This window comes from Anoplopoma fimbria, chromosome 12 (assembly GCF_027596085.1).
Source record: "Anoplopoma fimbria isolate UVic2021 breed Golden Eagle Sablefish chromosome 12, Afim_UVic_2022, whole genome shotgun sequence".
In the NCBI taxonomy this organism is placed as follows: domain Eukaryota; kingdom Metazoa; phylum Chordata; class Actinopteri; order Perciformes; family Anoplopomatidae; genus Anoplopoma; species Anoplopoma fimbria.
This window is the reverse complement of record NC_072460.1, coordinates 13,491,420-13,512,918: the sequence shown is the minus strand read 5'-3', so window position 1 is coordinate 13,512,918 and position 21,499 is coordinate 13,491,420. Positions and strand designations below refer to the sequence as shown.

Below are 21,499 nucleotides of genomic sequence, written 5' to 3'. Positions count from 1 at the left end.
GCCTGAAATATCTACATACAAAAGAAACGATTGTTGAGGCAGATAGATAGAGCTGACATACTCATGATCACAAGGACATGGATCATGAGTAATGACACATACCCATCTGGAGCGAATAACAACTAGCAAAAAATGATAATTGATTCTAAACTGTCACTGTAGACGAGCAGAATGCTGTGACGGAGCACCATGAAAGTAAAGCTGCTCTGCGTTGACGGCCTGTCCATGAAAAAGAGACCCACGGTTGGTGCTCTGGAGGAGCAGTAGAGCGCAGTGATATTACTATGCCTCAGATATGAGCTCCATTTCTTCCAATCCAGATGTCACTGACTCAAAGTCAAACTGATAGACCAGATGACAGCGGAGGGCGCCACAGATATCACTGGCCTTCGAGCAGGCCGCCCTCGCTCGCCCATGTGGGTGTTTTTACAATTCACTTCGATCAAACAGTCCCTCACACTTATGTCAAGTCCACCAGGGGAAATAAGCAGCGGACAGCAGGTGCAAAGCCAAAGCAGTCCAGCTGCAGTAGTTTACCTGGTGACCAGTCACTGCTGGAGCAATAAACCAACACACTGCAGAAAGCTACACTCTGACATCAGGGGCCTGATCCTCCTATAGCCATATCAAACAGCATTTACTGCTGTTTGATTTGGAATGCCTTACAATGGCTCTAACAAGTGGAACCTGTTAACCAAGCACATATGCCAGCATGAATAAATAATCATCACTGACACGCTGCTAACTATGGGAACACAATGGATAAGCGTATATGTAAACTGTGTCTGACACACCTCACTACAGGAATAAGCCTCTGCTGTTCAAAAGGTGGAAAACAATGCTTGTCTTTTCCAAGTGTTCATATAAAAAAAAAAAAACAGGTTGGCTGGTGACTGCTCTGGTGAATACACATCAAACACATGCATGCGTGTACACACTAACACAGACACACATGCTAATAATAAAGAGCTCCACAGGCACTGGGTAACACTTGAAACACTCACTAATAAGCACATATGTGCACACAGGCACATGCAGGCTCACATGCTCACATGTGTTTTCATATAAACTCAGTGTCACTCTCGCATTAACAAAGCGGAAATAAAGCCAACTCACTAAAACACTGAGTACAAACAAACATGTGTGTTAGGACGTTTTATTGTTTACACATGAAAAGCTGGTCAGATTTCTGGGAAAACAACGATTAATTGTCTCAAAGCCTCTCGAGTGTTTTGCACACACTGTCTCTGTGTTCAATTAAAACTGTCCAACCGTTCCCAAAGAAATACAGACTCTCTCTCTCTCTCTCTTTGTTTCCCTGTGTTTGGAAGAAAGAACGAGAGAAAAAGGAAGACAAACATCAACTAAAGTAACATTCTGAACTTTTTAAGTATAAATCACTCACCCGCTCATGAGGCAGACAGACAGATGAAGCAGTTGCCGGAACGGTCTGATGAGCAGAGCTAGCCGGGAAAAAGGAGAAAAAGTTGTGTGTACGTTCATCAGAGTCTTTCTGACAGCAAAGACAGAGTAGCAGTGAGCCTCTCTCTCTCTCTCTCTCTCTCTCTCTCTCTCTCTCTCTCTCTCGCTCTCTCTCTCTCTTGCACTCTCTCTCTCTCTCTCTCCTTCTTGCACTCTCTCTCTCTCTCTCTCTCTCTTCTCTCTCTTCTTGCACTTCTCTCTCTCTCCTTCTTGCACTCTCTTCTCCTCCTCCTCCTCCTCCCTGGTAGTCTCTACCTCTTAAAATCACCCCTTCACTCCCCAAACACAGGCACACACTCACTAAGAAATAATTACACTCTCTGATTCATAAAGCCTTCCTTTGTCACGTGACCCAACACTTCAAATATACAGCACATTTTTTCACAAGCCACAAAATGCCTGGAGGGAAGAAAAAGGCCCAGAGAGCTTAAGTTTCTGTTTTTAATTCTCTCTCCATTCTTTGTCTCTGGGGTGAATTCTTTTTCTCTTCTTCATCTTCTTGGCTAAAGAGTGGGTTTACCTACAAACTGTTTGCGCATGTTGAAATGCCGAGCCATGTCGTGATCTCAGATAATTTGTGTTTAATCAATACATCCAGACTTTAATAGGAGAGGATGTTTTAGTATCCTGAACATAAATAATAATGTTTTGATTTAACACAGATGATGCTTTAATGGCAAGCCAATAGGTTTATTCTTCCAAGAAAGTCTAAGTCAATTACATTTTTTGGTTCCCGGTGTGATCAATTAATGGAATAATCATAATGGACTTTTGCCCTACCTATCTGCTCACTACAGGCATGTAGGTGCTGTTTTTGCGAAACTCCTATTTGTGTTTTATTGCTTCTAATGATTTTGTGACAATCTTCCCAGAGCAGTGATAATTAAACATTACAATTATTACCACTGCTGATGCTACTACTACTGATAGTACTAAATATTAAAAAACGGTATGAGGACCATTGTGAAACTACTTAAGGAAGTGTTGGACACAAACACGACAGAATATCTAAAACATTCTCGCTGAGAATTAATGAAAGCCAGAGTTTAGCATTCAAAGCTGGAATCTGACATTTTTGAGGATACATAACATCGTTCAACATCCTGCAAACCATTATGCAGTTAGGTTTTTTTAAAGCAAGATTATTGGACAAAAAACAACAACAACTGCAGACTTCCGTACCTAAAATGACTTCAGCTCTGAACATAGAAGTAGTGGTGGCACATCAGCTGCAGGGAAGTCCCGTGTGAGATGGCAGAGCTGTGCAGCTGCAGCAGCGGCAGATTTGGGTGTGCCCCTGAACGTGCCCCTCTCTACATATGAGATCATATGTTTCAGATCTGTGTTTATGTGTTTGTGGTTCTGGGCGTGTGCCCTGCTTTTCTTAAAGTAATGTTTCTCAAGTTGTTTTGGTTATGAGGAGCACCTCAAACCTCAGAACTGGGAGGAAAGGGCACACCTCAACTGGCACATCAACAGGCGCTTTTACTTCTGCGGCAGAGTATAGATAAACTACACCTTGTGAAGACAATAAAAAAAAGTCAGTGTAACTACATGCAGGCTTCTTTAACAGTCACATGAGAAGAATCTAGTCTAATTATTATCTAATCCAAGTAAGTGCAGCAAGCATTTTCAAAATCACCAATTTATACATGCACTACTTATTCTGAGACCTCATCTAAAACGATGCCCTTCAGGCTTATCGTCCATGCATCACCTCACATCCTCCCAGATCTCACAGTCTGAGGCAGAATTTCCATCCAATGCGGCATGTTGAACTTTTGTTTTGGTCTCCCCAACTATCTTTCCATATAAGACCTGATATAACTGCTGTATATTTTGTTTGCAAATCACAGTAACTGGCCTGATACAGGCAGAGATCTCATCCCCAAACACGCTGACCCTAATATGTCTCCAGGATAAAGTCAAGCCATTATAATAAAAAACACAAGTGCCCGGCCTCGCTCTCGTTATTCCTATGTGCTTCCGATCTTTACAGCCACATATGGTCTACAGTAGCCAAGTGAAATGTTCTTTCATACATTTTTTTGATGTGGATTTGCTGGTACATAAGCAGTGTTGCCTTTTTCGCAGAAACCTTATATTCAGGAAGCACAGAATCTAAGCCATACTGCAAGAAAAGCACTTCAGCTGATCCTTATCTTGTTTACATTTGATTCATGTGTTGCTACTAAGGCCACCAAGGCTAATAGAAATCCCTTAACTGTTTACATAGCAGCGCTAAATCGGCAATATGAAAACAATATGAAACAAGAAAGTAAATACAGCCAGAGGACAATAAAATAACTCTTTATCAGCCATTAGAGTGACATTATGTGTAAAGTGTGTATTTTAAAGTCAGTGTGATGCCATTGGGCTGACCGAGACCATGCATTTGTGTCAGAAAGCTCCATTAAATACATGATGATAGTCGTCTGTGTGTCAGTGGGCAGGGCATGCTGTGATCCTTATTACATTATGACAGTGAGCTTTAGCAGGGGTTGTGTTTAGGCTTTGCATTTGTGCCTGTGTTCTCGCATGTCGGCACTGGTGAATGTGTGTGTGTGTGTGTGTGTGTGTGTGTGTGTGTGTGTGTGTGTGTGTGTGTGTGTGTGTGTGTGTGTGTGTGTGTGTGTGTGTGTGCATGGATGAGTACGTGTAGGCAGTAGCAGCGAGAAGGTCAGAGGTTACTAGTGTTTGTGTTTCAGTGTCAGTGAAGTGTGCTCCAGGCAGAGATTTATGATCATTGTGTCTGGGAGGCTGCAGAGTGGGGGATAATGAAGATAGATCAGGGTGCTATCTCTCTCTCTGGGCACCACTGGAAACATGGCCTATGGCCCCGTCCGTTCTCGTATCATTAACTTCAGCCTGTGACATCATAACGCACTGCCCGGACATCAATCCTAACACCGTGTGCTCTGACAAAAAGTGGAGACGCAAGAGAAGCAATTCCTCACAGGAAGTCAACCGGCAAACAGGGGCATTGTTCAGCTTTGCAGCTTCTCTGGGTGTGTTTATGGAGATATGAAATATTCATGGTAACTTCATACCCAGTCGTGTGTTTCCACTTTAGATTCAACACATTTGCATTCACAGAGCCATGGAGCAGAGGCCTGAGGCTCGCTGGCAGAGGGAAAGCAGCAAAGGAGAGGAAGGAGGAAAGGGGGGACGATGGAGGGAACAAGAGAGGGAGGAAGTGAGGTTAGAGGGGTTAAAGTGAGATGGAGAGAAGGGGGAGGAGAGAAGGGTTTGGAAGACGAGAGGGCCAGTGGTACAGGCGATGTGGAGAGAAAAGGGGTGTGAAATAGTAAGAGGGAGGAAAAGAAAACTGCAGGGTGAGATGGAGAGAGGGACGGCTTGCAGAAGGAGGGAGAAGAGGGGGTTGATGGGATTTGCGGTGGGGAGGTGAGAAGGGGCGTGGGGCGCGGGCGCCTGTGGCGGCAGGTTTTAATCAGTAACAAGATGCCTGTAATGAGATCACTATTTCCCCACATTCAGATTGATGTCATGTGAAGTTTGGTGCCACACTGAGAAAGGCAGTGGATGCAGGGCGAACGCACACTCACACACCCCACTCAAGACCGTTTGTGCACACATGTGCAGAAACACACACACCCACATAACACACAAATATACACTTGCTTGCACTTTCTTGGTTACAGACTTAAACACACATCCTGTGAAATGAAGGAGCTCATTCATCCCGCCTGGCAGAGTGCGCTCATTTAGAGTCCAACCGCCTTGAAGTAAAAACATACACGGAGGAATACTACTCACAGGAAAATGAGTTACTCATGGCAAAGGAGAAATGTATGTGTTAGCGACCAAAGGGCATATACCACTATGTAGTCCTCTAACAAAAACACATGAGCACAAAGCTTGGAACAGTTAGAGAGAGAGCCAAAAGCTATTTTACTGCAGAAGGAACTAAGGGAAAACGAGAGGGGGAGCGGGAGAGAGAAAATAAAAAGAGGAGTGTGTGCAAGCTTTTTTTTTTTGTGCATATTTTGGGGTGCATTCAGAGGCTGACGACACAGCTACCAGCGTGTGTGCCAGCATATGAGCGCTCTATTCCCCAACATGTGTGTCCAATGAAAGGTGAACGGCTCTCCTGTCTATACTTTCCTCAGAAATCAGCCATGATGTCACCATGAACCCATCTTGAACCCACCTCTGTCAAAAAGCATTACTCCGGCCCTCCCTCTCGCTGCCTCATTTTCTGTTCCACCTCACCCTCCTTCACGCTCCGTTCCTGCCTCTCGAATTCTTCACTGAGCTCCCATTCTTTTGCTTTCCTCTTTTTCATATTTCCGTATTCTTCAACATTTCCCCTCTCCCATCCATGTCTCTTTTCCCTTTTCCCTCCTCTCTCTCTCTCTCTCTCTCTCTCTCACTGAAGCACACAAACTCCTTTTTTTTTCTTTTTGGCAAGCGTGGTCTAATTGAATCACCAAAAAAGCGCAGCAGTTTGCCAAAAATGCCAGGATGTTCTGATTATCATAAACTTTGTTTAAGCTGTGGTTTTACAAAAAAATGCTCTGAGTGCATGAAGGGATGCCAAAAAAATAAAAGCTGAAAAAAAATAGAGGAAAAGGGGAGAATGCAAATGAAAGAGGGGAGAGGGAAAGAGAGAGAACACTGAGGAAGAGAGGGGTGGTGGGGGCAGCGAGAAGGCAGCCAGAGAGCCACATATGGAAGTGATTCTGTAATTACTGCAAATCTGTGAGCTCAAAAGGAAAGGTCTTCTTTTCCATACCTCCTTCCCTGCAAATAAAACTGCCCTTGTGAGAAAGTTGGGCACTAACTACTGAGCAGGAAACATGAAAAAGCTTTCATTTGCTTCTGCTTTTTTTGCATTTGGGGTTGGTATATAAAGATGTTTATTGCTTGTGTTAAGTATGTTGAGGGTCTAAGAAAAAAAACAACCTTTGTTGATCCACAAATGCTACAACTGGGAAATTGTCTGCATTCTTTTTTCACTTACTTTGCTTTCCTTTTTAAAAAGTTGGGAAGTTTAATCAACCGTCCTGGAAGATAATCTAAAAGAAACTGGGGAAGTTCAGCCAGATATAAATGGAAGTGTCTCACCTAACTGGCACCATCCACACAAAGCACCAATTCAACAAGGTGCGTGAGGAAGGGGGCTGTTTGGGGGAGAAGGGGGTTACAGTACAGACAGAAAGACAGGCGGACAGTGATGAAGACTTTCTTCTAAAGCCTGAGGCAAAGCAGTGCTTTGCAGGTGTGTATGTTGGCAACGACTTCTGTTCTGCTCAGTCCCCAAACAGTTTCAGCAGCCTGTAATTATCTCGTGCCCTGCCATAACGTGTTCTCATGATGAGTGCGCGAGTCATACACCCACACACACACCCACACACACACACACACACACACACACACACACACACACACACACGAACAGGCGATACAGTCAAAGTAACATACCCGGATTGACGCAGTTTGAGCTGCGTTTATTCTGAGACACATCCAATTAATCATGGCAGGAGATGATTTATGTAAAATACACAATCCTACCTTCTTGGCCTTGAGTAGTGTGTGCCTCGGCTTCATAGGCGAGCACACTCCCCTCACAAGTTTGAAACATAAATAGTGGATGACAAGCGCACGCATGCCGAAGTTTTCTGTTGAAGGAGGGAAAACAAAGTCATGGCCAGTCTTCAGATAAATCCTCAACTAAAGGGGAAATCAACTTGTACTGATCACGTCAGTTGGCGTCACGCTTTAGAGATCATTTGTCAGATCATTTGTCAGTTTACCTTCGTTTGTTGCCAATCCGTCACTGCGTCCCTGCAGCTCTGGGGCGTCGATGATGGGAGATACAGTGCGTGGAGATTTCTGGCGCTGTGACTCCCCCTAGTGACGGTGAGAAGGACTGCAGCACACGTCCTGTCAATTGGGATGAGATGAGAAGGAAACCCTTCAAGCAAACACACGATTATTACAGGAAAGTGACTAAATAAATCAGTATGTATGTAAATATATAGTCTACTAATTTATGCTGCTTTTTGCCTGTGGTCCTGTCCAATCTGAGCAGAATCAGTTTTTTGGGATTATCAAATATAAACTGTCTTTACAGTGCTTTAAGTATACGAAAAAGGGAATTATAGAAATGTTTGAGAGTTAACAAGGTATTAAAGCAATTAATTACTAGATAGAAAGAGATCAAATATGTTATAATACAAAGCAATGATTTTGATTAAAGCTTTGTAACTATAAAGTTTAAATTATTTAAAAAAACAGTTAGTTTTAAAAAATCTAATACATATGGTTAATAAAAAAAAAAAATTAAAACCTGATAATAGAAAACATTAATATACTAGTGCTGCTTAACTCAAAATGTCGTCTTATTCCTGTTCTATCTTTATTTTGTTGTATAGTATGTGTATTTATTGTCTGTGTCTGTGTAGCTGTATAGTATGTGTATTTATTGTCTGTGTAGTTGTATAGTATGTGTATTTATTGTCTGTGTCTGTGTAGTTGTATAGTATGTGTATTTATTGTCTGTGTCTGTAGCTGTATAGTATGTGTATTTATTGTCTGTGTCTGTGTAGTTGTATAGTATGTGTATTTATTGTCTGTGTAGTTGTATAGTATGTGTATTTATTGTCTGTGTAGTTGTATAGTATAGTATGTGTATTTATTGTCTGTGTCTGTGTAGTTGAGCTGCTGCAACACTTGAATTTCCCCCATGGGGATCAATAAAGGAATATAATTAATAATTATTATTTTTCTGTTGAGCTTAGACATTCAAGCAACTATGTGTATTTTTTTTTAATTTAAGAGTTTAAAACACATTTTATGACTAAGTTTAGATTAGATTTCCAAATGCTAAAATGATTTGTCTGCAATACAACCATTAAAGTGTACTCTGGCATTGAGACTTCTAAGGAACATAAATGGAGTCCAGATAGATAGATCACGCTTACGTATACCGTAATACCATAAACTGCCACTAAGGGGCGCTTTGCACAAGCTGCGCACAGTTGACCTACATCTTCAGAGTTGCACAGCAGGCTGCAGAGTTTGTTGCTGACTGAATGTTATAGAACTTTTTGTTGCGCAAAAACATTTAAAATCGGTGTACAATGGAAAACTATAAAAATGTCACCCTCAAGTGCACAGATTGGGACTGCTTTTAAATACCGTGAAAATAGTAATAAGTACAAAAAAAAATAATCAAATGGATTTTCATTCAAATATAAATTTAAAATCCTAATTTTAGCCCAAGTTTTTTTTTTTCTTGACTTTGCTTTAGTTGCACATCTAGAGTTTGGGCTTTAAACTTGACACTTGCTTGTTATATGACATGTCTCAGTGTTGACCATCCGTTCGCAGCACTGCATGTAAGAGAACAGGCAAGTCACGGTGAGCCACGCCTATTGTCCATGTGCTCCATCCACCAATCTCTCCATCCCTGCGCGCCACACGCTCCGTGTTTTGCATAAAATGTGTATCAGTAGGGCAGCGCTCTCCCCTGCACATGCAGAGCGCACATGCAGAGTGGCTTTTACTGAAACACAGAGCCTGCCACGGTTGAATAAGCGCATCAAACTCTCCCTCCGCTCCAGATCCCCGCCAATGAAAACGCACAAAGGCGTGAAGGAGAGAGAGAGAGAGAGAAGAGAGAGAGAGGTAGCAAAAGGGACACCGCGAGAAACAGAGAGTGAGCCAAATCCCACACAGACACAACAGAAGTTGAGAGAAGGGACATCCGGTCACATTTCCTATACTCACCTGCAAACGTGAGTGGAGCGGGTGTTTGTACCAGTGGGTGTGTGTGTGTGTGTGTGTGTGTGTGTGTGTGTCACTGACACTGCTGACTCTACTCTGCTGGAATTCGTTGAGAATCTTTTGAATCTCTGCTGGTGCACCATCACACGCACTCGAGCAGCGGCGCAGTACTCCTGAGCACAGAAAGGCGTCCAGGTATCTTTGAGGAGACCAGCCTGTACAACTCACCTCTGTCAGATCACATCTGAGCACCAGGAGAGACGACGCTCTTCCATTTACCGAGGGACAACTTTTACGCGCATTTGGAGACATTTCGATCACTTCTTCCGATTTTTGTCCCCCGTGAAGCAGGTGCTTTATGCAGCTGTTTGTTGACTTTCTCGCCCGACTTCAAACTACTTTTGCTCCAGTTTAGTGACATTCACGGACGTCTGTCTTGAAGGCTGCTTAAAGAGAACGACATCCTCAAGAGAAATGGATAACAGCTCTGGTGGTGGTAAGCATAACTTTAACATTATCTTGGACAGCAAACACTCCATTATACCGGCACTGCTGATTTAAACATAGGATTCAGTCATGATTAACGAGTCGTTGATTTGGTGTTTTCATTCATGTTGTTGCCATCAGTTAATAGGGGATAAGTATTTAGCTGTGTCTGACTCAACCTAAACCTTAAAAAAACTAAATAATAATAAAAACTAACAGTTTCACTTTTATTGTTATTTGACGGATTGTGTAAAACGATATAAGCTCAAATATGTGCATAATTGACAATTATGTGCAAACTATATGAGTTCTCAAATGCATCAATAGATGTACGAAATATATTTTTCCATGCAAGTGTTTGACTGAGGATATTTTTTTCCTTTTTCAGTTTATGTAAATGTGGCATTTCATGACGTCAACTTGTTTTTCTAAATTCAATAAAAACACAATTACGACTTCATGCAAACTTAAAAAAAAAAAACAGTTGCAACGCTGCGTTCAAACGTCCAAAGGCATCGCCAGGGCTGCAGGTCTACTGACAGAGAACTGCGCCATCTGGTTGTATGGGAGGCTGGCTACTTCCTGCTTCTCTCCATGAAAACAAACTCACGTGGAGCTACAGTACACTGGCTGTCACTGTAATCATAATCTGTCAGAGCCAGAGCTTTAACTGTGCACTTAACCTTTATCAGCTCACGGGGGGGGGAAACAATGAAAGTTTGGCGTAAAGTGCGTGTTTGTTTCTATTTTCAAGGCCATCGCTTTAGTGCCTGCAGCATAAAAGCTGATAACCGCAGGACTCGCCTCCGTTAAAGGCTATGAGGCAGCGCTCTCTCGAGGTCAGCCAAAGGTGCACATGCGGTCTGCTTTCCTCCACTAAGTGACGGTGAATCATTAACAAAGCGACGGTCACGTTCCAGCACAGGTGATGGGCGCAACCGATGCACAGTCATTGTTACTCCAATCTGTGGGCAACACTAAAAACCCTTTCACCGAGTTATGACTTTCTCTTTATGTTGATAAAGTAGGCCAGTGTTGTCACGGAACAAGCAAGGCAGTCAAAAGAGCAATCAGAGATAAAAAAAAAAAAAAAAAAAAAAGGTGTAGTATTAGTCAACCGATATATAGATGAAGACTGCGTGCTGGGATTTTCTGGCAGTGTTTGATGTTCAGAGGATGCTTGGTGTTGTGGTGGGAGAGTTGGCAATGTCCAGCGTTTATTTGATTGTCTATTTATTTATTTTACAGGGAATATAATTGCTTGTTTTCAACTTAAATTCCATAAGTCTGTAACTTGTTCTTCCTCCAACCGATCTAAATCCAAATGAACACCTTGAACTTGTTCCTCTGACGTTTTAATGTTTCAATTAGTTATTGGAATGCACATGAATTAATTATACTTAGGAGGATTAGTGATCGAATCAAAGCTCATAAACATAATAACTTGGCAAAAATATGGCTGCACCGGTGGGCTGTAAGGCTCATAAAGTCTAAATCTAATGAGATTGTGTGTGTGTGTGTGTGTGTGTGTGTGTGTGTGTGTGTGTGTGTGTGTGTGTGTGTGTGTGTGTGTGTGTGTGTGTGTGTGTGTGTGTGTGTGTGTGTGTGTGTGTGTGTGTGTGTGTGTGTGTGTGTGTGTGCGTGCGTGTTGACACAGAGCCCCAATTCCTCCTGCACAGATGATTGGATTGGGTTGGAGGGGTTTCATGCAACTGCAGAATTCCCCCAAAACATTGTTGTAATGATTCCCATGGTAGAGGTGTTTTGGATCAGCTGTAACAGTTTACAGTCCAAAGTTTTAAAAACCAAAACCGTACCTTCATTACATGCATTTTGGAATACGTGTTTGCCAAAATCACTATTTTCATTATCTGTATATCCTTGTGCTCATGTGAAGGGTCAACTGTACTTTGGTGTGGGAGTCAGTTGTATCAAGTTCTTTCTTAACACAAATGTAAACTTTGCTAACTTCAGCCCAGACTTCTAGTCCGGGGGAATGTAACTGAGAGTACAGTCTAGTTGTATGGGAGTGTAAAGACACGGGGTTGCTCCGTTGTATAACTAGATTAAATTGATCTGTCAAATGATGCTCATATTGTATGAGCATCACTGTCCACTGCATTACTTTGTGCTCTGTATGTTCTCACTCACAGATACAGTATGTCCCCTCTCACTCCCCTGGTGGAAGTTTTCTGCAAAGGAATGGAAGACACTGAGTGGTGCACCTGACCTATGTAACAACTGAGCCTGTCCTCCCATACTCTAATATACATACCTAGAATATAATATATTACATTGCAGAAAAGGAGATTTTAAGGAAACGATATGAAGTGTAGCCTATTAAACGGGCTATAATTCACCAAAAAAAAACTGGCTACTTTAATAAAGAGATGAATGCTATATACTGAGGGGATACTTCACCTACTGTTTCTAAACTAGATGCACCGCCTGGCTGACGGTGCAGGTGGTGCTGCTGGTAGTGCACAGTCACACAGTCACGCCGCCCCGCCGCATATAGCATGCTGCTCTATTTCATTCCGCTCTTTTTCTTTTTTTTCTTCTTTTTTTTTTCTTCTTTTTCTTTTCTAAGCCCCTGGTTGGCTGTAGATGCCTGGGCTTCACGTCTTCCCAGTGAACGCTCCGTCAAAAAAAAAAAAAAAAAAAAAAAAAGGTCTCCTCACGTGGCTTTCCTCGCAAAGCCGCGTGCGACGCGTGCGACGCCCTCCTCCCGCCTCCTGCCGCTCCCGCGCTCTCACGGACGCTTCTGCGCTGATGCCGCCTGCGGTGATAGTGAGCTTTGGTCAGTGGGTCAGCGATTCCACGTATTCACTTTCTTTTTTTTTTTTTTTTTTTTTTCCACTCGTCACGTTTTCCCGCCTCATGCCCCTTTTTGTTTGAGCCTTCTAAAAGGATGATAATAATAATAAAAAAAATAGATTCTAAAAACATTTAGAGGCTGCATCTCTACTGTTGAGAAAAATCACACAATCCTGAAGAGGATGTTTTTCAATCCATTTTTGACAGAGCACACAGTGGCAGACATGAGGCAACTTTAGCGACATCGAGCCATAAACCAGGCTGTTTGACTTTATATTTCAAATCCTATCTGGACTATACGCTATAATACAACTCCTCCTGTTAACTGCATGAGAGTGTGTGATGCAGTATCAGAGATATGATGCTGGAGGCGCATGCTCATAACTCTACCAGGTTCCTGTAATATTGACCTTACATAAGCCTGAGTTAATGAAGTCTACTGCAAACACCAAAGTGTTCACAGATTGGCCATGTTTAGTAGCACAGCTCTTTTTATTGGCCATATTCTATAGCACAATAAACACGGCATTGCTCTAAGGGGAGCAAAACCATATGCCATGTTTATAAAGTTTACACCACAAGGGCAAAAAAAACATTATGGTCACCTCAGCTGTAAGCTATATCTGGCTGTCTTTAGATGTCCTGCAAGGTGAGCGTTTTAAAGTATATGAGCTGGAGAGGAGAGGAGAGGAGAGGAGAGGAGAGGAGAGGAGAGGAGAGGAGAGGAGAGGAGAGGAGTCGCTGTGCCTGTGAGGTGCTCACTTCTCACGTTTCTCTGCCTGACTTCAGTTCAAGGCAGATTAGTGTTTGCACGGGATAGGCTAAGCTTAACGTGGGCATTGAATAAGGAGTTCAATACTGTTTGGATTAAATGAAATCATGTAAAACAGCTAGTTGATTGATATCACAAGCTGCCAATACTAAGAATAATAACAGCTTTACTGTTTTATTTCGGATACATAAATGTCTTGCAAAAAAAAATATAGAAAATGACAATATCACGTTTTCCCTAAACCACGATGAGGACAGAGTGCAGATGACAGCTAAAATATTCTTTGACTATAGGTGGCAATAATGCTATGATCACAATAAAACAAATGTATGAAGAAGAAGGGGGTCTGCAATGTTTATCAACATTATATAACTTATATTAACCTTTCGACTATGACACTTGCAGGTTTTATAGTATCCATCAATCACTACCTGAAAGCAGACTGTAAAAGTGATTGCTAATCGGAGTTTACAGCACAGTGGCTCTAGGGGTCATTCATAAACACTTACTATACATGTGAGTCTTCAGGTGGATGTGCAATGTGTTTGGGTGCAGTTTGGGTTGGGCCATGTGTGTCTGCATGTTGGATCAAGAGGAGGTGAGGCTCCTGGTCTGGGTCTGTCTTTTGGCTCTTGCATAAGTCAACAAACCTGCAACACATGCTGGGTGAGGGATTATCGACACATTAGAGCAAAAACAACAAATACCTTCATGTGCAGCAAAGGGCAACACACATTAACACAAGGAAAGGCCTTCTGCACATAGGCATGATTTCCATATACAAGGCTGTATTAGTTGATTAAACCACTGTACCATGGCACGAAATTCGGATGTTGGAATTTATTTGAATATTGGGAATTCCTCAGTTAAATTTGACCCATATTTCTTTAGATTCTTTTTTTTTAATAGATTTCACTTCGTCATTCTGAAGACCTCTCTGCTGGACTTAGTATATCATTACAGCAGTCTAGTCTAGTCCATACAGTTGAGGCTTTTCCTTTGCAAAAACGTGACTCACATTCTCCAACTGCTGGTGGCGCATGAACAGCAGTGGCGTAGACCCGGGGAGCTTCTTCCCAGTCAGCGTGTGTTTTGTAAACACAGATCTGACGACAGATTGTTACGCATTTTCCACACGAGACTGCCGACTCGGTTTGAGCAGTAACCGTGTCAGGAGTCCGTGCATGTGAGGCGGCGGTCAGGTGTGGTGCTGGTTAGATGGCGCTGGGCACGGTGCCAGAGGAGCGAGGCTATTATTGGAGCGGAGGAGGCGGCGGACCCCGCAGACACGTGAGGTCGTGTCTCAGCTCATCCACGGCGCATGACTGGAGGAGAGAGAGAGAGAGAGAGAGAGAGAGAGAGAGAGAGGAGAGAGAGAGAGAAGCGAAACTTCCGAAACAACCACGTTGGAACGACAGTTTATGTACATGGTACCTATGGTGCCTGTATTTGCAAAAAAAAGTAGTGCGTCGTTGGTGCTTCTGATGGAAGCCTGCTTGCTTTGCTGCTGTGCTACCAGATTTTTTTCCGGAAATTGTGAGACATTACATCACATCGCACAATAATTTAACAATAATGCTGCTTTTTATCAATACCTCAATGACATTGTGTGCTTTGATGAGGAACTTGAACTCTTGGCTCAGAGGTCTGATTTTCTCCATTCTTTCCCTTGTCTGCAGGAGTCATCCTGTATGCAGGCTCCTCTGGCAGTTCAAGCCCCAGCCCCGGCAGCCCCTCCAGTGGGTACCAGACACAGTCCCCTTCTTCACACTCCCAGCCCTCATCTCCAGAGGAGGTTACCTTCACAGAGATTGGGGTGTTTAAACAGGGGGCAGCTGGGTGCACTACCTCTTCCACTAAACTGATATTCCAGTTCCCAGAGGTCTACGGTGCCCCCCCAGCGGCAGCCACTCCACAACACACCTATGCACACCCCATCGCAGGAAAGAGGCCATGCGGGTTCACAGGAACTTTCACAAGTAAGTGTTTCCTGATTGTCGATATGAATGGAGATTCGGACCTTGATTGAGGTTTTTGGAGCGTATCTAACTGTCTGTTTACCCTTCCTCAGAGACAGGTGGAATGGTTCTGCTTTGCAAAGTCTGTGGGGACATTGCATCTGGTTTCCACTATGGAGTGCATGCATGTGAGGGTTGCAAGGTAAGCCCCTAAAATAATAATGTGGAGTCATTCATTCTGAGTGTTAGCCTCAGTGCACCAGTTTCATGTGCTTTTCTGTTTTTGTGTTTCAGGGTTTTTTCCGCCGTAGCATCCAGCAGAACATCAACTACAAGATGTGTGTCAAGAATGAGAAATGTCTGATCATGCGCATGAACCGCAACCGGTGCCAGCACTGCCGCTTCAAGAAATGCCTCTCTGTTGGCATGTCAAGAGATGGTGAGACATCCTGACACATTTTTTTATTTTGTTTTTTACAAGAGAGGCCCTTGCGCAGTTCTGCCAGAGTGCCACAGTGCTCTGATTAACCAAAGCAGCATGGGAAATAGGTTGCCCGAGAGAGGCACAGTGCTAATATGTAGGTCTGTGTGAAAAATGTACTGCGGAAAGTCTTTTGAGGTCATCGTGCCAGTAGCTCAGCCTCTCACTTTATCAGCCGACCTGCACCTGTCTTGCTCTTCTACTGTGTCACTCACTGCACTGCCAAAGATTACCATCTGGCCTTGTCTCCCTCTCTTAAGTTTCTAAGTGTCTTTGTCTTGCCCTTTGCAGCATCCTCCCAGAATACTCTTTCCTCCTATGCTCTTGCTCAGTACAACCCCTCCTCATCCACATACCCACCATGTTCCCTCAGCTCTCTTGCGTCTCCCTCTCAGACAATGATTTATGAGAAGAGGAGCCTTGAAGTCCCCGAAGCTATCTATCATTTGAAAAACTGCAGCAAACACAGGAATTATTTTAGGAAATTGGAACAGGGTCAACATGATTACCTTGTGTATGCCCATAGAACATCTTACCGCAATTAATGAAGGATAGGGCAACAATTCAGCAAGGGATGCAGAAAACCGTCAGTCGTTGTGACAGACTTTACCAGGCGTGATGCTCACATCGCCTAGTTTTAGTTCTGATAGCTGAACACTGATTGATCGCGTATCATCACAGATTAAGAAAACAGCTGGGCTGACCTAGAAAAACAATACAGAATTTGGCCTTTAGTGAACTCCTACATCATGACCTACTTGGTGTAGTTTGCCTGCCTTCTTCTTCTCAGTATGGTTCCTGCTTATCTCCACCCTCCAGCACACTGCATCGCCTATTCTAGGAAATAGGTTTGTGTTATTTCTGCATGGGCTTTAAACTTTTTGGGCAGAGAAAATAGGGTGGCAATATACGACTCAGTAAGAGTACAAAGAGTCAGGTCGACCCTTTTAGGGGAGATTTTCGAAAGCGCTAAGGACCACAACCTAGAAACCCCTTTTTACTCTGTTTCAATTGTTACGAAAACAGGAAAACCGCAGGCAACTGCCTGCAGCCCACAATAAATAGTACACCCTCATTTTACACCAGGCAGCTGTGCGACTTTGGCTCTGCATAATATTCACATTAATAAGTCCATTGGCATGATGGCATACTTTTCTTACGTTTCGTCTTTTAACCACGATGAAAGGGATTGATCTCACGCCACCTTATTGGCCCTATCCTCATCAAAGGATCCTGCTACCAATGAATAGATTACCGTATCTTTGATAAACATAGCAAACTATCTACTGTGCATATTACTGGGTCAGGTAAATCCCCCTCACTTTAACCAACACTGCGGCTTTGTGTTTTTATATAAATTGCTTATGTTTAAGGTATGAGAATAACCTAGAATTGCCTACAAAAATTATTGCTGCAATACACATTTTCTGCTATGCATTCAAAAAAAAGATTAAAATATGCTATTCATGCAAAAGTCTTTGAAGCTCTACCAGCGCAACTTTTCTGCCTTATCTAACTCCCTCTTGCACACACACACACACACACACACACACACACACACACACAGACTCATGCTCTCATTTCCCATTCGTCACCATCTCTCATGTCAATCCTCTTTATGTTCTCACTACTGTCTTTGCAACTCCTTTTAAGCCCACCTCTCTCATCCTTCTCCCCTCTTACATACTCAGTGCTGGTGACATCACGCTCACTTTGCCCCACTGCCCTACTTACAAATGGAGGGAGGGAGCGGGAGAGGAAGGAGACGGATGGATAGGGGAGAGGATGAGGCAGATGGTAGCAGGGGGTCTATAAATAGCCTCTCCAGCTGATAGTTACTGTGGGAAGGGGAAGGGGGATGGGGATACGGGTGAAGAGAGGGAAGTTTCATCTCAAACTTCCATGATTCTCCTTGAAATCACTTTCATGTTGATATGTATGCTTATGTATAAAAAGGTGTAATAGGTCATGTTTCACCATGCTTAACTCAATTTCTGGCAGGCATTATTAACAGTAACCGTCCTGTCTTCTCTTAATGGCAACACTGTATGATAGGATGCACCTGCCTTTGGATCTCTTGGGTGTCATTTCAGTGCTTGCATCTTTATCATTTTAAGTCATTTCAGAAAGAATTTTAAGCAAAAAAACTAAACTCTGAAAACATAAAGAACAAAACTTATCCAGTGTAAGTGTCCATGATGTCACAATGACTGAAAACTGATCTGTCTTGTGTCTTGTGTCTTCTGTAGCTGTGCGTTTTGGCCGCATCCCCAAGAGAGAGAAGCAGCGACTTCTGGATGAGATGCAGAGCTACATGAACAGCCTAAATGAATCGGAAATGGACTCGCCTTCAGTGGGGGAAAATCCAAGCAGCACAGAGGAAGGCGACTCGAAAGAGGCCATTGGGGCTATCTCAAGAGCTTACTGCGATATCTTCACCAGCCGCAACAGCCAAGAGAGAGCAGCCATGACGGCTAACATCGCTTCCAACAATAACACATCTCCCTTTTCTCAGGATGCCAGTTTTACCCAAGTCTCCGCTCACCCCACCTCCGCCCAGAATTATCAGTCTTGCCCTGTTGCGTCTGCTACTCCATGCCCAGTTGCCCCTAATGACAACCAACCTACATTCCTCAATGTGGACAACGATCGCTACACCTACTTAGTGTCAACAAATCAGAATCATGATCAGTCTAACAGTATAACCTCTCAAAAAGGCAGCTCTGCCGATCATAACACTTTTTGCAATGCAGGAAGTACCCAAAATCAGCCCACCTGCCCATGGAAATTAGCACCAGGAGCTAAAGTGCTGGTAAGTGCAGGAAGCATACTAAAGCAGATCAAGACTTTGGTGTATATCTTGTCTGACAAACAGCTTATGACTCTTTCTTTGTTCTTCTGTCTTTCTCTAAGGCCTGTCCTCTCAATGCGTGGCCTGTATCAGGGGCAGAGCGCACGAGTCAGGAGATATGGGAATCCTTCTCGCAGTGTTTCACTCCTGCTGTCAAGGAGGTGGTAGAGTTTGCCAAGGGCATCCCAGGATTTCAGGAGCTTTGCCAACAAGACCAGGTCATGCTGCTCAAATCGGGCACCTTCCAGGTAATGACATACATTTTAGATGAGCTTCTTAAAATATGTGGCTCTTTCTTTGTCATTCCAAATGTATTTTTGGTTTTAGTATTTGTCTCAAACTCATCTTTTTGCTCCTGTTTTTTCCCTGTTTCGTGTGCGTTTAGGTTCTGATGGTTAGGTTCTGCACCTTGTTCAATGCTGAGGCGCATACAGTGACTTTCCTGAACGGCCAAACTTACCCCCTGTCCACGCTGCGGGCCTTGGGCATGGGCTCTCTGCTGGACGCAATGTTTGACTTCAGTGAGAAGCTGAGTTCCTTGGGGCTAGAGCCTGATGAAATGGCTCTCTTTATGGCTGTGGTGCTGGTCTCTGCAGGTGAGAGGTGCACTATTTACCTAATGAGTTGGAAAATAGTGACAAAAGCTGCAGAGCAGTGACATTTGTTAATAAACCAATAATGTAGTAACTGTGTCTGTCAACCACTCACACTGGCATCCCTCTGTGCTCCAAAGATCGTTCTGGCATCACAGACATGCAGGCCGTGGAGCAGCTACAGGAAGGTCTGATCCGTGCCCTGCGGTCACTGATCACTCGCCGCCGCCCAGATGACACCAGTCTCTTCCCAAAACTCCTCCTGCGCCTGCCCGACCTGCGCACCCTGAACAGTCTGCACTCCGACAAACTGTTGGCCTTTCGCATCGACCCTTGAGCAGGCCTTAGTTCTTGGAGCACACAGCCACAAACTGTTTTACAGATAAATACACACACACACACACACACACACACACACACACACACACACACACACACACACACACACACACACACACACACACACACACACACACACACACACACACACACACACACACACAGATGTTATCTTCCAATGACAGGACTTCCGTGAACATTGAGTAAAAAAGGAATTGTGCAATCTGAGGAGTGGTTTTCAAAAGGATAAATGAGTGCAGTAGTCAACATATTTTTGAATCACTATTGATCTTCATGCTATGTTTTGGGACAAATAAAAATACAAACTCACGTATTCACATAAACCTCAACACCTTTTGAGAGACATTGTTCCATAAAGAATAAAATAATGGTCATGTAGATTTAGAATTACCCTTTTGTGCACTTGCTCATTATATCCAGTCTACTTAAGAATATCGACAGGCAGCAGCTTAAAGACAGTTATTATTGTGGACCATTAGAGATGATTGACAACGTCTGTGTTTCAGAGAAAGGGAACCTGTATATAATACATAGAAAAATCTGAAATGTTAAGGTAATTATGGATCACTGTTTCACAAACATAACATCTGTATGAGTACTGGAATGAGACCACTATTTCACACAATATGATGCATTCTTTCTCTTAATATTTTTGACTGATCTTCCAGAAAAAAATATATGCCAAGTCAATGGCATTTTATTTTATCTCTCAAAAACATTGTCTATGTCATTATGTTGTAAGACAGCTGGACTGATTGAGACGCCTAATGCATGTTGGGTTTTGTAGTTCCTTTGTTTATTTTCATTGCTGTAAATAGTATGTTACCTAATGTTTATGTATCATTGACTGAATTGATGAGATGGATCGGACAGATGAGTTCGGTGTCAAGAAGAACGTACGGTCCTTCCTGCAATTGGTGGGGGTTTGGCTATGCCAAGGGGGCTTTGCAAAGGCGAATATGTAGTAGGGATTCTCAGACGGCTTAGACGCAATTCCTGCTATCAGATGATGTAACCAACCAGCATAATCCCTGAATTCACCAGCACTCACTCCACATGCACCCTTCCTCTGCCCCAAATGTTTGTCATACAAACACAAGAGATATTTTTGGGTGAGAGATCTTATTTGATTGGTCTTCTCACTGTTTGCTTGTTTGATTGTGGCTGATTGAGCACATCTTGTACATTTTGTAAATCTTTATTCCTAAATAGAAATTATAAAATGATATAAAGTTTGAATTATGTATTACTCCGCTTGTGTGTCACTCTTTTGTGTCCATTCAGAATAAATGCAGTAATGAAGATAAAGTCAGGACCAGTAGTTGAAAGTCACCAAGTACATATACTCATGTATTGTACCTAAGTACAATATTGAGGTACCTGCTGCTGTTATGCTACTTGGTACCTCTTCACTACATTTTAGAGGGAAATATTGTACTTTTTACTCCACTACATGTATTTGGCAGCAATAGTTACTAGTTAATTTGCAGATTAAGATTTCATATGAAAAAAAACACATGAGGACCTTATGAAATATTATACATAGTTAAGATTTAAGATTAAACCACTGATACTTAATCTTGTGAACCTCTTACATCCGTTGTGGCAACTTATAATGACATGCAGTAGGCTGTATAAGAAACGATTTATCCTACTGCAACTAAAAGTGTGCACTAACACATCTCAATAAAGTCAGACGCACATTTTCATTATCAGGGTGTGTTTGCTGTGAGAGATGTTATTTCCTTCAAAGCTAAAAATCTAGGTCAGACAGAGCACCGCAACATAGTTCATTATCACTATAGCATGTTGTGCACATTACAGTAGAGTATGTGTGTCGATTAAAAAAAGTTTTCAGGAACCACTTAGGCTACTTCAAATAACGGACTATGCTATTTGAATTAATCAAACAAAACCTTAAGAGTGGACTGGAATGTTTTGACACAT

The 21,499-nt window shown here is 42.8% G+C and overlaps 2 protein-coding genes across 3 annotated transcripts in view; one reads left to right on the top strand and one right to left on the bottom strand.

The window, feature by feature from the left end:
- Positions 1-7,333, bottom strand: part of rarga (retinoic acid receptor gamma a) — a 43,424-nt gene extending 36,091 nt beyond the window's left edge. The window contains exons 1-2 of one of the 2 annotated variants that reach the window (XM_054609684.1): positions 7,260-7,333; positions 7,018-7,124 (exon numbers count right to left, since the gene is read on the bottom strand). In XM_054609684.1, coding sequence (XP_054465659.1) covers positions 7,018-7,113 — 96 coding nt within the window. In that variant the 5' untranslated portion in view covers positions 7,114-7,124; positions 7,260-7,333. Of the gene's footprint in view, positions 1-1,405; positions 1,460-7,017; positions 7,125-7,259 lie in introns of those variants that run through there. The other variant, XM_054609686.1, reaches the window with a different exon arrangement.
- A 1,619-nt stretch (positions 7,334-8,952) lies between these two features.
- On the top strand, positions 8,953-20,747 carry nr1d4a (nuclear receptor subfamily 1, group D, member 4a). Its single transcript, XM_054609034.1, has 8 exons — positions 8,953-9,730; positions 14,989-15,288; positions 15,381-15,469; positions 15,562-15,706; positions 17,998-18,560; positions 18,662-18,847; positions 18,985-19,195; positions 19,333-20,747. The coding sequence occupies exons 1-8, from the start codon at positions 9,709-9,711 to the stop codon at positions 19,527-19,529; spliced, it is 1,713 nt and encodes a 570-aa protein (XP_054465009.1). The 5' UTR covers positions 8,953-9,708; the 3' UTR covers positions 19,530-20,747.
- Positions 20,748-21,499: the final 752 nt, after the last annotated feature.